The sequence below is a fragment of the Oreochromis aureus genome, linkage group 17, assembly GCF_013358895.1.
Source record: "Oreochromis aureus strain Israel breed Guangdong linkage group 17, ZZ_aureus, whole genome shotgun sequence".
Taxonomy (NCBI): Eukaryota; Metazoa; Chordata; class Actinopteri; order Cichliformes; family Cichlidae; genus Oreochromis; species Oreochromis aureus.
In genome coordinates this window covers 21,260,507-21,275,791 of record NC_052958.1, presented here as the reverse complement: position 1 = coordinate 21,275,791, position 15,285 = coordinate 21,260,507, and the positions used below count along the sequence as shown (strand labels likewise).

Sequence of the window (15,285 nt, the reverse complement as noted above, 5' to 3'; positions counted from 1 at the left end):
TGTATTTACCACAGTTGACACTTGAGTTTGGATCTAATATGAGTTTCGAAACTTCAAAACAGTGAACTGGGAGGACATCTGGGGATTTCTGGACTACTGTTTGGCACAGTAACACAACAGCCCTCGGGTGACTCTCCATCCGTGTGAGAGTCTGACTGTTGTTCAGGATCACAGTGGCAGCACGCTAACCGACTGAAACATCTTTTCTCCATCAACTTCTATCCTGCACAACTAGGCATGATGGGAAATGTGGGTTTACTGTGGACTTCCAGCTGAGATTCACCAACAAAATTAGAGATAAAGCTATCAGCACTACATTCAGCTGTCATTCATACTCTCCACTGCTTTTGCCTGCACTTTCCTCATGCAACACTTGTTTAAGATAAGTTTTTAAAAATTCACAGTGTCTCAAACACAGATATGAGAGAACACTTCAGAAAAGAATCACTCTCGGGCCGGCTAAAATTCCAGTGTGGACATTGCTTAAATCTGAATCCCACCCATAATGCTCCTGGCCGGTACGGCAATCATAGTCAAGCCCCGCAAATGTTCCTCTAGGTGCACAAATCACCGTTTTAGAAATACTAGTCCTTATTAAAATTCATCAGCTAGACAAGTACGCACATAGCATACAGTCTCCATTGCATGATGTGTACTAATGGGAGTACTCAAATTAAGACACATTGTATGACTTTATCCCCACCGGATAATTATTTCTGTACATGGTATTCCATCAGACAATTACTTAACTTCCAAGTTAAATTACAATTTTTCTTACAAGATCTCTGGTGCATCTTTTACTGTCATCATGCTGCAGTCACTGCTAGCCCGGGGGTCTCATGCTCCACCTATAAACTGCATCTTCCTTGGTTCTGACAGGGGAGCCTTTGTTTCACGTCACTCCAAATTTATCTTTCCCTTTGTTAAATGTCCTCGCTCTATTGTTGAATCCCTGTGAAAGCCATATGCTTTCAATATACATTTACCCATGCAAGTGCCTTCAGGTGGACTTCAGTATCTGGAATTAACTTAATGCACATGCTACAATGCACATGATGCAGACTTATCTGCCTGTTTTGTTTTACATGCTACTCTTCATTACTCCTCATTACCTTCTACAGTTATTTTCAATTACATCGTTACTGTTATAGACAGTGTTGTTGTTAATGTATGTTTGGGGGCGTTGCACCCCGGAACCTTCAGAGGTTTTTCAGGGTTCTCCCCGCCGGAATGTTTTGTGTGGGACAGTTTCCTGTATGTGTTGCGACTAGCTGTGGTTGTTTTGAAAAGTGGTCAGTAAACGTCCTAAAATTGGCACTTGAGTTTCCGAGCATTTTTATCCTGGGGTTATAACACCTTTTTGGCGATGAGGATAAAAGCCGAACGCGGACAGTTTTGAGTTTTTGCTACGGATTTTGCCGTCGGACTACCACTTCGCATCTATGGCTACGATCGGATCGCTCACGGAGTTCGCCGAGGGAGACGGCGACTGGATTGAATATGTCGAGAGGGTGGAACACTTTTTCTTGGCAAACGACATTTCGGACGAAGGGAAAAAAAGGTCAGTTCTTCTCAGTGCGTGTGGAGCGAGGACCTATAAGTTGATACGTAACCTGACGACGCCTCGGAAACCCGGGGACTTCAGTTTCAAAGAACTGGTGACGTTGGTGCAAAATCATCACTGCCCGAAACCCTCCGTGATTGTTCAGCGGTTCAAATTCCACACTCATTCACGCAAGCCAGGAGTTTCGGTGGCTGCGTATGTGACGGAGCTGAGACAGCTATCGGAGCACTGTGAGTTTGGAGGCGTGCTTGATGACATGCTCCGCGACAGGTTGGTGTGTGGTATAAATGATGATGGCATGCAGCGTCGGTTGTTAGGGGAGCCCACACTGGACTTTAAGAAAGCTTTGGAAATTGCTCAGGCAATAGAAACGGCAGCTAATAACACTAAAGACATTCGGAAAGCTAACAACAATATGCACTCAACTGAGGTGCATCATGTATCTCAGAGTGTGAGGGGCAAACCGAGGGAGCTTTTGGAGTGTTACCGGTGTGGGGAAGCACACTTTGCCAAGGACTGTGTTTTCAAAGACAGTACCTGCCATAATTGCAAGAAAAAGGGGCACTTAGCCAAGAAATGCAGGGGCACTAAGGAGAAATCAAAGAAGGAATGGAAGACAAAACACAAACTAAACACACATCACCTGCAGAGCATGGCGCCTGAGGAGGATGAGTGTGTTTTCAACATGTTTAATCTGGTTGGCTTTAATAAGTGCCATGCGGAGCCCATCTATGCCACTATCCAGGTAAATGGGAAGGAGCTACAAATGGAGGTGGATACAGGGGCCTCAGCTTCCGTGATCAGCCAAGCCACCTACCACAGCTTGTGGCACTCGGGCGGGGCACCAGCTCTCCAAGCGACTGAGATAAGCCTGAGACAGTACATGGGTGAATGCATTCCCCTGCTTGGTGCCATAGAGGTGCATGCAGCATATCAGGGTCAAGAAGCTGCAGCAACAGTACTGGTGGTGAAAGGGGAGAGGCCTAGTCTGCTGGGTTGTGACCTTCTGCAGAAAATCCGCCTGAACTGGAGGGAAATCAGGTATGTAACTGTAATAGCAGAATTACTGGGAAGGTATGCAGATGTGTTCAAGAATGAATTGGGCACTCTCCGGGGCACCACTGTGAAGCTGTGTGTGGATCCTTTTGTCCAGCCACGCACTGTACCATACGCCATGAAGGCCAAGGTGGAAGCGGAGTTGGAGAGACTACAACAGATAGGGGTCATTGAGCCAATAGAGTTCTCGGACCGGGCAGCCCCGATTGTACCAGTGTTGAAGGAGGATGGAGGGGTGCGTATATGCGGTGATTACAAACTGACAGTAAACCAAGCCTCTCAGCTCGACGCCTACCCTCTGCCTCGAGTGGATGACCTGTTTGCCACACTGGCAGGTGGTCAGACATTCACAAAGTTGGATATGAGTCATGCTTACCAGCAGTTGCTGCTGGATGAGGAATCAAAAAAATATGTGACAATAAACACACACAAGGGGCTGTTCAAGTACAACTGGCTGGTGTTTGGCGTTGCATCCAGTCCGGCTATCTTTCAGCGCACCATGGACAATCTTCTGCAAAACATTCCTGGTGTTGCTGTGTACTTGGATGACATTTTAGTTACAGGTAAAACAGAAGAGGAGCATCTGCGTAACCTTGAGCAGGTGTTGAAGAAGCTCTCAGAAGCAGGGTTGCGTTTGAAGCGCAGTAAGTGTGTTTTCCAAGCCCCTAGCGTGACATACCTGGGTCATCGCATCTCTGCTCAGGGCCTGTCCCCGCTGGAAGAGAAAGTGAGGGCAGTAAAGGAAGCCTCGAGTCCAAAGAATGTAGCTGAACTAAGATCATTCTTGGGATTAGTGAACTATTATGGGAAGTTTTTGCCTGACTTCTCCAGCATGCTTGCTCCCCTGTATGGGCTACTCCACAAAGACAGTCAGTGGAGGTGGTCCCAAGCACAGGAGAAGGCCTTCAGACGGGTAAAAGAACTGTTACAATCGACACCGCTCCTGGTGCATTTTGATCCGGAGAAGGAGGTGGTCCTGTCCTGCGATGCCTCCCCGTATGGCATAGGAGCTGTTCTTTCACATCGCATGGAAGAGGGGGAAGAGAAACTGGTCGGATATGCGTCACGCACGCTCACAGCAGCAGAAAAGGGCTATTCACAGCTTGAGAAGGAAGGCTTAGCAATAGTTTTTGCTGTAAAACGATTTTAACAGTACCTGTATGGCCGCCCATTTACTGTTGTTACAGACCATAAGCCCCTCCTGAGTCTCTTTAGTGAAACAAAAGGCATCCCACCCATGGCTTCAGCGCTGGGCATTAACACTGTCGGCATACCAGTATCGCATTGTTTATAAGGCGGGACCTGAGAATGCGAATGCAGATGCTTTCAGCCGCCTCCCCCTCCCAGAGGTCCCCGACCAGTCGAATATGCCCCCAGAAACTGTGTTTTTGCTGGACAGGCTGGCGAACTCTCCGGTCTGTGCTAAAAACATCAAAGCATGGACTGAATGGGATCCAGAGTTATCTCAGGTTAAACAGTGGCTGCTGCAGGGCTGGCCAGCAACAGTGGAGCAGGATCAGCTCAAACCGTATGCCAAGCGTCAGCAGGAGCTCAGTGTTCAAGATGGCTGCATCCTGTGGGGTTCCCGAGTCATTGTTCCGCCTCCAGGTCGGTCACAGATCATTGAAGTGTTGCATGAGGCTCATCCAGGGATTTCTCGAATGGAAAGTCTGGCAAGGTCATTCGTGTGGTGGCCGGGAATGGACAGTGCCTTGGAAGACAAGGTAAAAGCCTGTTCTCAATGTCAGTCAAACCAAAAAATGCCACCACCTGCCCCACTCCACCCATGGGAGTGGCCTGGCCGTCCATGGTCCAGGCTTCATCTAGATTTTGCGGGACCCCGGGCCACATGTTCCTGGTGTTGGTGGATGCGCATTCAAAATGGCTGGATGCCCACATAACGCCAACCATCACAGCCCCAGTCATCACAGACACACTCCAGAGAATCTTTGCAACACATGGATTACCTGAGGCAGTGGTCACGGACAATGGGCCCACGTTCACAAGTGGGGTTTTCCAAGAATTTATGGAGAGAAATGGGATCTGACATATCCGCACCACACCCTACCACCCTGCCTCCAATGGCTTAGCGGAGCGCGCCGTGGAGACACTGAAAGACGGTCTGAAAAAAATGCCAGGTCTTTCAATAGAAAAGAGGCTCTGCCGTTTCCTGTTTCAGTATTGCATCACGCCTCATACCACCACAGGCTTGTCCCCAGCGGAGTTGCTGATGGGGAGGAAGCCCAGATCTCATCTGGATCTTCTTCGCCCAGATGTGGGAGCCAGAGTCACCCAGTCACAAAGTGGGCAGAAGGTGAGACATGATCTACATGCCAGAGGCTGTGTTTTCAAGCAGGGAGACTATGTGTATATCAAAAACTTTACAGGTGGTTCACAGTGGCTGCCTGGCGTCATTCACCACAGTTCGGGACCAGTATCTTTTGTGGTGGAGTTGCTGGATGGCAGACGAGTTCGCAGGCACAAGGATCATGTGAGAGCCCGCACGGACGGAGCTGGGAAGAGGGCTCAGAGTGGTTTGCACGCACATGGTGGAAACAGGGCTGTGGACATTGTGGGGCCTCAGATTGTTTCACCCGAAGGGGAAGTCGTGTCAGCAGCCCCTGAGATCGGGATTGGTTCTTCAGTATCACCAGAAGGGCTGGTGGAGCAATCTAAGTCACCTGAGCCGAACCCGGCCACAGGAGCTCAGCAGGCTCCTAGCCTGGAGAACCCAGCAGCAGGACTGAGAAGGTCAAAGAGGGAGCACAAGCCCCCTGATAGACTGAATTGTTAAAATAATGTGGTGTTGAATTCTCCCTCTCTTTCCGTACTTATGCATAATTGCTATGTTGTGGGTTTTTGCTTAAGGGGAGGGAAGTGTTATAGACAGTGTTGTTGTTAATGTATGTTTGGGGGCGTTGCACCCCAGAACCTTCAGAGGTTTGTCAGGGTTCTCCCTGCCGGAATGTTTTGTGTGGGACAGTTTCCTGTATGTGTTGCGACTAGCTGTGGTTGTTTTGAAAAGTGGTCAGTAAACGTCCTAAAATTGGCACTTGAGTTTCCGAGCATTTTTATCCTGGGGTTATAACAGTTACTGTCATATGAAAACCTCATTTCTGTTACATTATATAAAAGATAAGACAGATTCAGGAGGCCAATAAAATCCGTTCCTCACAACCTGACATCAAAGAGGTTCAAGCTTTTAACCTGACACTTTTGTGCAGCCAGGTCTGGACCACAGGATGTGACATCACCTTTAACTCAGCATGGGGCAGCTTGTTAATGCTGCTAATGCTGCTAATATCACTGTAAAGGTCAGGGAGGGTGGAATTAAATGTCAGGCCTAATCTGAGGCGATGAAAACAAACAGGAAGCTTTGACTGAAAGTGAATTTCTAATGTGATGGATGAATGTAGACAGCAAGAAAGTGTCTGACATATACAATATGGAGCCTCAGTGATCACATTAGCTTGTTTGGGTGAAGAGAGGAAAAAAGAAATGTACCGCTGTAACACAGCTAATTGATTCTGGCAGGTCAGAAGAATAAAACACAAACAATTATAAAGACACGAGAAGAAAAGAAGAAGGAGGATGAGATGAAATTTGACTGTTCTGAGAGGATTCATTGATCTGGGCAGGAAGAAGCATACATAGCATAGCTACATAGCAAAATAGCTGCGCATATATACTGCTGCATACTGCTGCAGAAAGGCTGAAGGTTTTATAGGAGGAAAGCCCAGGAAGCACAGATGAAAAAGGCTCATACTGCTATAAAGTTTCAACTGACTGATTCAGTCAGCTCATTTTTCTGGTAAAGCAGAGGAAGAAATACTAACTAGCATTAAAATGCCAAGCAAAAATATTCAAATGTGTTGACATGACACTTGAAACACTTTAAAGTGGCATGCTTTGATTAAAAACAAGCTTCCAAGTCAATTATGCAAAGCATGACAGCTGTCCTCACTCTGAAGAAGAGAACTTTATTTTGGTATAAGCTTAGAATTACTTTGACTTTAGGAGTTGTTTTTTGGATTCGTTTTTAAAATGACTGGTGAGTGAAAGCACAGTACAGTGGTGAGCACTCACACATTGTTTGCTGTATACCACACCACACCTTATGTGGGTATAGGTCCTTCGACAAGCGCCACTGTCTAACCTTTATATTAGTTACTTCCTGTTCTACTTTGGTACTCATTTCTCCCTTATACTTTTATTCAGTTTTACAGTGTGAGCATAAAGAGTGCAGACAGGAAGACACAGACAGGACGTTGAGAAGAAGGTCAGTCAGTAACATAACAGCAAAGTAAAATCAAGCACAACATGAACCATAAATCAAACCATATTGTCAAAATAAAGATCAAAGCTTCATGTCATCCTCTAACTGAACATTTTATTTATCAAAGCCCATTGAAACATCAATCCATCTTGAAGGAAAAGCCCTCAGGAGAGAGTTTGATAGTATGTTTAGTCAGATAATATCACTACAGACTAGTGATGGTGGACATATCTATATCATTAGTTCCTTGCACTTAAAGTAAACTGTCTTTGCAATTTAGTGGATTTTGATTGGACTGTTTTTTTATTCACACAGACATAAAGTCTTAATTTTAATATGACGGTGGACCGTTTATAGCAGCAGGGTTTGACAGCCCTCAGGCAGGTGTGTCTGAGGGTTGGAAACACAGGTAACTGAAGTGACACCATCATATGTGAGGCAGCCGTGTCAGAAAGGGTATCAAGAGAAAGAAGTCAATTTCATAGCCAGAAGTTTGTCTGACCAAGTGACTATAAATAAAAATGACTTTCCAGTTAATTCTAGCAAGCACACCTATATTTAATTCCAAGTGTTTATAATTAAAGTATTATGTTATTATTTATTATTTTTACCAAGACTATAGACAATGCAGAGGCATTCGTGAGCACCACAGTGTTTCCTGGCAGTGATTAGTACAATATGGTCTCTGTTACCCTTCAGTCGACACATCTTTTTGTAATTTAAAAAACTGAATTATGACAGAAAATCTCAAATGCAGCACAGCACCACTGGCTCCCACCACTTTCTTATGAAAAAGTTAAAAATATTTTAAAGACAAACCCTGGCTCTCATCTGGAGCTCGCCTCACTTAATCCATAATGTCTGAGTAAAATTTAAATCAGATTTAGAGCAATTTCCTTCTGAATGCAAATTGCAGAATTCTGCTGTGCCCACAGATAAGACATCTTATACACCACTGGAAAGCCTCCAGACCTTTTCTGAATGCTGGGCTGTATACTGAGGAGTTCTTTTATGCAAAACACACTGGACTGGAGGTCACATATTTGGCTGCCATCTCGCTGTATGTCTCTGCTTCAATCTACCACTATCTGCATCTGGAACAAACTCATGGTTATTCAGTCTGCACTTGAGATACAACACTTCATTTGCAACCCATGGACAATCTTTGGAGCAATATCCCTTTTCAAAACTTGCACGTAATACCAAATTCTAAGATTTTCTGGACATTTCTAGCTACTAGTTCTTCTTTTCATTACTTTTGATCATTTCGTTTAATTTTACGACCTCACAAATAAAAAACAACAACAACAAAAAAAAAATAGACAAAGTGGCAGTGAGGAATCTAAAATTCAAACATATAGATTTCTTTGATTTATTGCCCATCTGAGCTGACTCTTCATCTCCTTTCAGCCTTTGAAAAATGGCTTGACAACACTTTCATTTTCATCTTTTAATAACATGAGCTGTCACACATATGTCTTCAGCTTTTGCCGCCACCTCCACGTTTACAGTTCTTCAACTAAAGGTTCAATTTGAATTCCATTAAGTTCCTCATATCCAGCAATTATGACCACAGTAGGCGTTAAAATGGGCGGGAACGACCTGGAATGATGTTCCAACACCTTCAATTAATGCACAATTAAATCTGATAGGCAGATTAATGCATGATACTGCCAAGCCAGTTAATTTTTCATGTGTTGAAGCCTGGCATTACCTCCAGTTGCTCGCATGGTAAGAGGTGCACTAAATTATTTTAAAAGGCAAGGACAGCCCAACAAGTATCGTTTTGTAGTTTTAGATTTTTTTCTATTTGATTTAAACATAATGTGTTGCTTTATATTTAGCAAACATCTCAAAAGCTGAGGTATAATAATTTTGTGTGATGAAAAGTTTGATGAATAGGCAGGTTTAGTAGTGTTCATTGCAGACTAAACTGGTTAGTTTACAGTATTGTGGTAAGGACTGCAGTAATGCACTACGCTGGACTGGTGCAGAGCAAGCTGTGGTGTTCATGGTCAGTGTTAAGCTACATTAAAGGGTAGCAGACATCAAGTGGGGGTATTTTATCTTAAATGCAGGAGTGGGACCACACCCACATCCTCGCCCCTTCTGCTCTTCAGTCTATATTTGCCCCTTCACTAATACCTGCTTTTCATGCCCCATTTACTCACAGAATTCAACCTCTAAAAAGTTTTACACACAGGATGCATAAAGTTTTTGTGACTATTTTGTGCATTAAAAATGCAACTGTTTACACTGACCTGTAGTTTGTGCTCTAGTACTGAATATACAATGACATAGAAATAATTAAATAATACTTCTTTACCTCCGATACACAGCTAGGAACTGCTCTGGATTAATCGTCTCTCTGAAATTATCTGTTTGCCTCCCCAGATGTGGTCCCAACTGCCAATACAGCTTCAACTCTGGGCTCAAACCATGAAATACTCCGTGCTGGTGTCTTCTCTGAGTGAAACCAGAATCTCAGTTTCTCAGTCTCAGGTTACAAAAACGTGACATGTATGCGTGTATACGTTAAAAAATTCCTGAACTTTGTGTTGTTTTTTTCCCCCTAACAATTCCAGTGTGTAAAAGTCTTTATACTAAGTTTATGCTGTATAGAAATCCCGATAGCTTCTGTAATGTCTGGTTATATCTTTTTATATTTGACTAGCTAACAAACACAGGGCAGCTAATCAGAGCTACTCTCAGTCTTAGGATGCCACTTCAACCCCTGAGTAATTTATACAGAAAAACTACAAAACGTTGACTTTTAAGTGACTCAAAAAAAACTCCAAGAAGAAGACTGTTACCACTTCAGCTTCTTCCAACTTTAGCTTTATCTTCACTTCCATTATGTGCTGATTTCCCATCAGCTGATAAAAGTTTTTTTACCACCTCGTTCAAAACCTCAGGTTCAGCTTCAGTTACATTAAGTTCTACTCATTTAGCTGTTAGCAATCTATACACGGAGGACCAAACAGTGTTAATCTATTCAAATAAATTAATACAAATAATTGTCAAGCAAGCTGATAGAAGTCCTTTCACTGCCACTTACAGCTTACATTTTAAACACCATAGTTTAGTTTCATGTCTGAGCTGCAGTGCACCAAGGTCAGCTGTCACTACCATACAAATCCATTCAGAAGCTTCAAAGAATTAACTATAGGGCATTTAAACTATTTTATGTCTGCAGTGAGGCAATCACATTTCTTTTACTGTAATTCAACCAGTTATATAACAAGAGTCTAAAAATATAAAGGATGAAGGGACAAAGTTGGCATTGAACTTCAGTACTTTGAAACCTTACTCTGATGCATGTAAAGACAAACCCTTTTCTCCTTTAATAAAAATACACTCTGACTGTGCTTAATGTCTACAACTGCCATGAACTGACTGAGGTTCAATTCCCAGACGTATTCTCTTTGTAGCCCCCAACACGCAAAAGGAAAAGGAGGACGGTGTGCTTTCTTTGCCCCATATGAGTAAAAATTGATGAGCCTAACAGTAATTGTACAAAGGACAAAGAGTTGGCTGACTTCCCTAAAATGAGACACCCAGGAAGTGGAAGCTGTTTTTCCTTTCCTAATTTGGATCGGCAGGGGGATGGTAAGTAAACAGTGTGGTTTTTATTTAATGAAAGCTGACAGGAAATCAGACTTCAGGGAAACAAAGTATTTCATCCCAACTTTACTTCATCTCCACACAGTCAGAGAGCTGCAGTGCACACTGAGCAGATTCTGGCAAGACAATGAAGGAGACGAGCCCACATAACGTCAGAGGAAGGACAGCACGTCAGCAGCCTTACCTAGTTTAGGCAGAGAGTACTGGACTTTGAAGTAGTCCTGATAAAATCCGAGGAGCCTCTTGGTAATGTGGAGGGCGTAGTCCCCTGCTCCGCTCAAAATGGCATCCGGCCGGGCATAGAGACGGATCTGAAGACAAAGATACGGAGGAAGAAATGGAATTAAGCTGATTTTAATAGAGATGGATCTAAAAACAGATACAGAGAAAGGAAATTGGAATTAGTGTATGCTCAGCTCTACAGAGAACAAAATGAAATTAAGCCACTTTTTTCACATCTATACGGAAAAGGAAATTAAATTTGGCAGATACAAACAGGAGAAGGCTGCGTGTATATTAAACCCTTCAGGGGAAATAATACAATCAGAGAGAGTTTAAGTTTATATCTGCAGAGAGGAAAAATTACATTTGAGAGATGTTTTCTTCAAAATTTGCAAAGAAACAAATGGAATCAGGTCCGTGTTAGGTGGGTCACATCTACAGACAGAATAAGTGAATTGGGTCGACTTCATATTCTGCTCTCCAGACAGAACAATGGAGTCTGGTTGATTTGGTTCAAATATAAAACAAGAAAAAATTGATTTACAGCTGTGAGCAAGAATATCGACTTTAGATGGAGGAAAAAAAAATACAAGAATGTTAAATGTTCTGCTTCAGGTGGATTCCAATATTTCACACAGTCTAATGACCAGTGTGGGCTCATTATTGGACAGGGGTTGGAGCTGCTGCATCATTTATTTATAAAGGACAGTTCACCCCAAATCAAATTTACATATTTTTCTTTGGACATGTAGCAATATGTATCCATTCAGACTGCTTTGCTGTGAGTTGCCTGGTTGTGGTGATACCTGCTGTAGAGCTGTCAGCACTGTTGAATCTAATCGAACTGAAGAGCTCTCACTTTTGGGGAGCTCAAAGCACCAAAAATACACAATTCTTCTTGCGTTCATATTCACTTACAGTACTGTGCAACAGTCTCAAGACCCCGCCCCCCCATTTCTTTATGTTTTGTGTCCAAGGAGCCAGACATTTTGCAACTTTTAAAGTGCTCCTGAGTAAGAGTTCTGCAGGCTTTCTGGATGTCTTTTTTTTTTTTGACATTGTTATAGGAAAGCATTCAGGCATTAAAAAAAGGAATGAACCAGTGTTGTGTCTGCACTTAACAGAAAATTGATCAAAGATCAAATTTTAAGTTGTACATGCACTTTGTTATTAATTGCCTGTCACATAAACAAAAAAACATAAAAAATATCCCCATTTCTTTAGCTGAATTGATGACAAATGCCAAAGATTACACAGTTTGAGTGGAGTAAAATAGTAATTTTGTACCAGCAAAGTAATCCCCACTGGGAAGCCTGAATGGGCTATTAGCCAAAAAATTCCTATTCCTCGGTGCACAATTGGGAAAACTGGACAAGTGGAGAACAAAAGCTAAAACCTCTTTGCTAGGAAAAATTCAGACTCGACATGGGACCCCAGAGAGGCATCTGGACTTGAACCATGGCCACACTAGAACTGAACTTAAGATGAAGGTCAGCAGGTCTTAGCTGGTGGTCAAAACTAATAGAATTATAAATGAAAAGTTTCATCAGACATGGATCCACCATACAATACCAACAGTGGCATTTTTCAGCACCACTACCAACAGCAACAATACAAAAAGCCCTTCTGTCACACGGCAGTTCTGTGCCTATCAGCAGGCTCTGGTGGTTCAGTGGTCAGGGTGCTGACCTCACTAAAAGAGCTCCAGGATGACATGCTGACAAAGTGTGTGTGTGAGACACTCCAACTCATCACTGTTCCTGGGATTAAAATGATCATCTGCTGTTTCGAAAGTGATTCTATTATTTGGTGAAGATGACAATTTGTACTTGAGAAGAGGTTCTTTTTTTGTGCCTCACAGCTCCTGACAAGCTGTGGGTAAAAGCAAAATCACAACTTTTTCACTGCAGAGCTGTGACAGCAGCTTCACTTCAGTCTTTATTTTTACCCCCTTTCACATTGCACACCTTCGCCAAGATACACAATTCCAAAACACAGTGTAACATATTGAGTGACTTCTAATGAAATACATTTTAATTCATGCAGTATGGACTCAACCACTTGTACGCTCATCTGTACACAAATCCAAAGTGGGCCATGGGGCATTACGAGATCCAGGTTGAAGTGCCGAGTTTCTCAGTGCTTTGGCTTCACTCATATAAGTATTACTTGCCCTTATACATCAATCAGCATAACATTATGACCACCTGCCTAATATTGTTGGTCCCCCCTTTGCTGCCAAAACAGCTCTGACCAATCGAGGCATGGACTCCACTAGATTGCTGAAGATGTGCTGTGGTATATGCACCAATATGTTAGCAACAGATCCTTTAAGACAGGGGTCCCCAATCCCAGTCCACGAGGGCCGGTGTCCCTGCAGGTTTTAGATGTGTCCTTGATCCATCACAGCTGATTTAAATGGATAAATTACCTTCTCAACATGTCTTGAAGTTCTCCAGAAGCCTGGTAATGAACTAATCATGTGATTCAGGTGTGTGGACCCAGGGTGAGATCTAAAACCTGCAGGGACACCGGCCCTCGTGGACTGGGATTGGGGACCCCTGCTTTAAGACCTATAAGTTGCAAGATGGGGCCTTCATAGATCAGACGTGTTGGTCCAGCACATCCCAAATGCTAGACTGGACTGAGACCTGGGGAATTTGGAGGCTCATGATTGTGCTCCTCGAACCATTCCTGAACCATCTTTGCTTTGTGGCAGGGCGCATTATCCTGCCAAAATCAGGGAGTACTGTTTCTATCAAAGGGTGTGCATGGTCTTCAACAATGCTTAGGTAGTACATGTCAAAGTAACATCCACATGGATGGCACAACTCAAGTTTTCGTAGCAGAAGACTGCTCAAAGAATCACACTGCCTCTGCCAGCTTGCCTTCTCTTGTCTTCTCTTCTGACACTTTTCTATCAGAACAAGCATTACATTTTTCAACAGTTTGAACTACAGCAAGTCATCTGTCGGGTCAAACCACACAGGCCAGTCTTCACTCCCCCACATGCATCAGTGAGCCTTGGCTACTATGACTCTGTTGCTGGTTCACCACTGATCCTTCCTTGGACTGCTTGGCAGATGCTGACCCTTGCAGACTGGGAACACTCCACAAGAGCTGTAGACTTGCTCAAATCCTTACACTTGCCTACATTTACTGCATTTAACACTTCTTCTAACATAAAATGCTTATTTGCTCTCTAATATATCCCACCCAGGAACATGATGAAGAGAGGATCCGTGTTAACCTGCCAGTGGTCATTGCAATGTTATGCCTGATTAAGTTCAAGTTTAATGTCAAAGTTAATGTCAGCAGTTTGACATGATCCTAAATTTTAAGGTCGACGATAGATAAAAATTCTGGCTTTATCCTGAAGAAAATCAATATTTGAATCCATTTTTTACTGCAATTGATTCAAAAGTTCTTGATTACTTTTAAACTACAACCATATCCAAGCCACAACTGTGAACCTCGTGGTGGTGCCACCAGAAACATTGGTGTGCAATCCTCCCACCAGTACAGTATCTTAAATGTTTAGTCTTTTAAAAAGACTAGGCTAAACGTCATAATCAAATCATCTGACAGACCATCCTACAGGCTACCAGCCTCCGTGAAGCCAACCAGAAGAAGGATAAGGGGTTTCAAATAATGGTGCATTGTGGTTTTTAGTATTTCAGCCACCATCAAACAGAAGTTCAGGTGCACTGCAGAAGTTCAGTGTGATTATTTACACACATTACCAATCACACTGACCAACACATTAGGAGTTTGTGTCCGACTGTGAAGGAAAAATAAAAACAGATTTTGCTCTTTTTTTAATCTGACTTTGATGCCAACTTAGTGTTTGTTAGTGTGCTGTCAGTCTGCTGCCCTCTTGTGATTCTGAAGCTCAGTCAAAAATGTTTCACTTCAATGACTCCCAACGGACTCTTTAAACTAAAGTGATTCTTTCAAGCTCACAGACAGACAGACATCTGCTCCATCTGAGTCAATTTTCATTAAAAAAAAGCAATTTGGCAGGTCTGCAAAAGAAAATTAGCTTCTGCTGCTGCTTTATTCAGCAGGCATCCGGTGTTTGAGGTCAGCTGGTCTAATCTCCTGGTGCAGCTTTCATAGAGAAACAGCAAAGCTCTGTTAGCAGCAGCCACCATCACTTTATTACACAAAACACTGAATTATGAGGCTCAGTCTCATCAGTGGTGAGTCTAAAATCTGTTTCTGTCTGTGAGAGGTGCAGGTGGAGAAATCTCTGTGTGCAAGAGACAAGGCTGAAAATGTGTGGTCCCTCGGGCGACACTGCATTAAAAACAGAGATGATTCTGTCATGGAAATCAGTGCATGGGCTCAGGAGCACTTCCAGAAATCACTGTCTGTCAACACAACTCACCGTCCCATGCACTGACGCAGGTTAAAGCTCCATCATGCAAAGACGATTCTGTCTCTTTAAGGTTCCTTTCCCTCCGAATGAACCCACTGATCTAACTGAACCATCTAGGCAATAAAATACATGACAACTCCTTAAACTCTACATGTTCATTTC

At 43.2% G+C, this 15,285-nt stretch overlaps 1 protein-coding gene across 2 annotated transcripts in view; it reads right to left on the bottom strand.

Moving 5' to 3' along the window:
- trhde.2 (thyrotropin releasing hormone degrading enzyme, tandem duplicate 2) overlaps positions 1-15,285 on the bottom strand; it is a 222,734-nt gene that overhangs the window by 140,888 nt on the left and 66,561 nt on the right. For both annotated transcript variants that reach the window (XM_039600662.1, XM_039600661.1), the window contains exon 4: positions 10,705-10,831. In XM_039600662.1, coding sequence (XP_039456596.1) covers positions 10,705-10,831 — 127 coding nt within the window. The remainder of the gene's footprint in view (positions 1-10,704; positions 10,832-15,285) is intronic.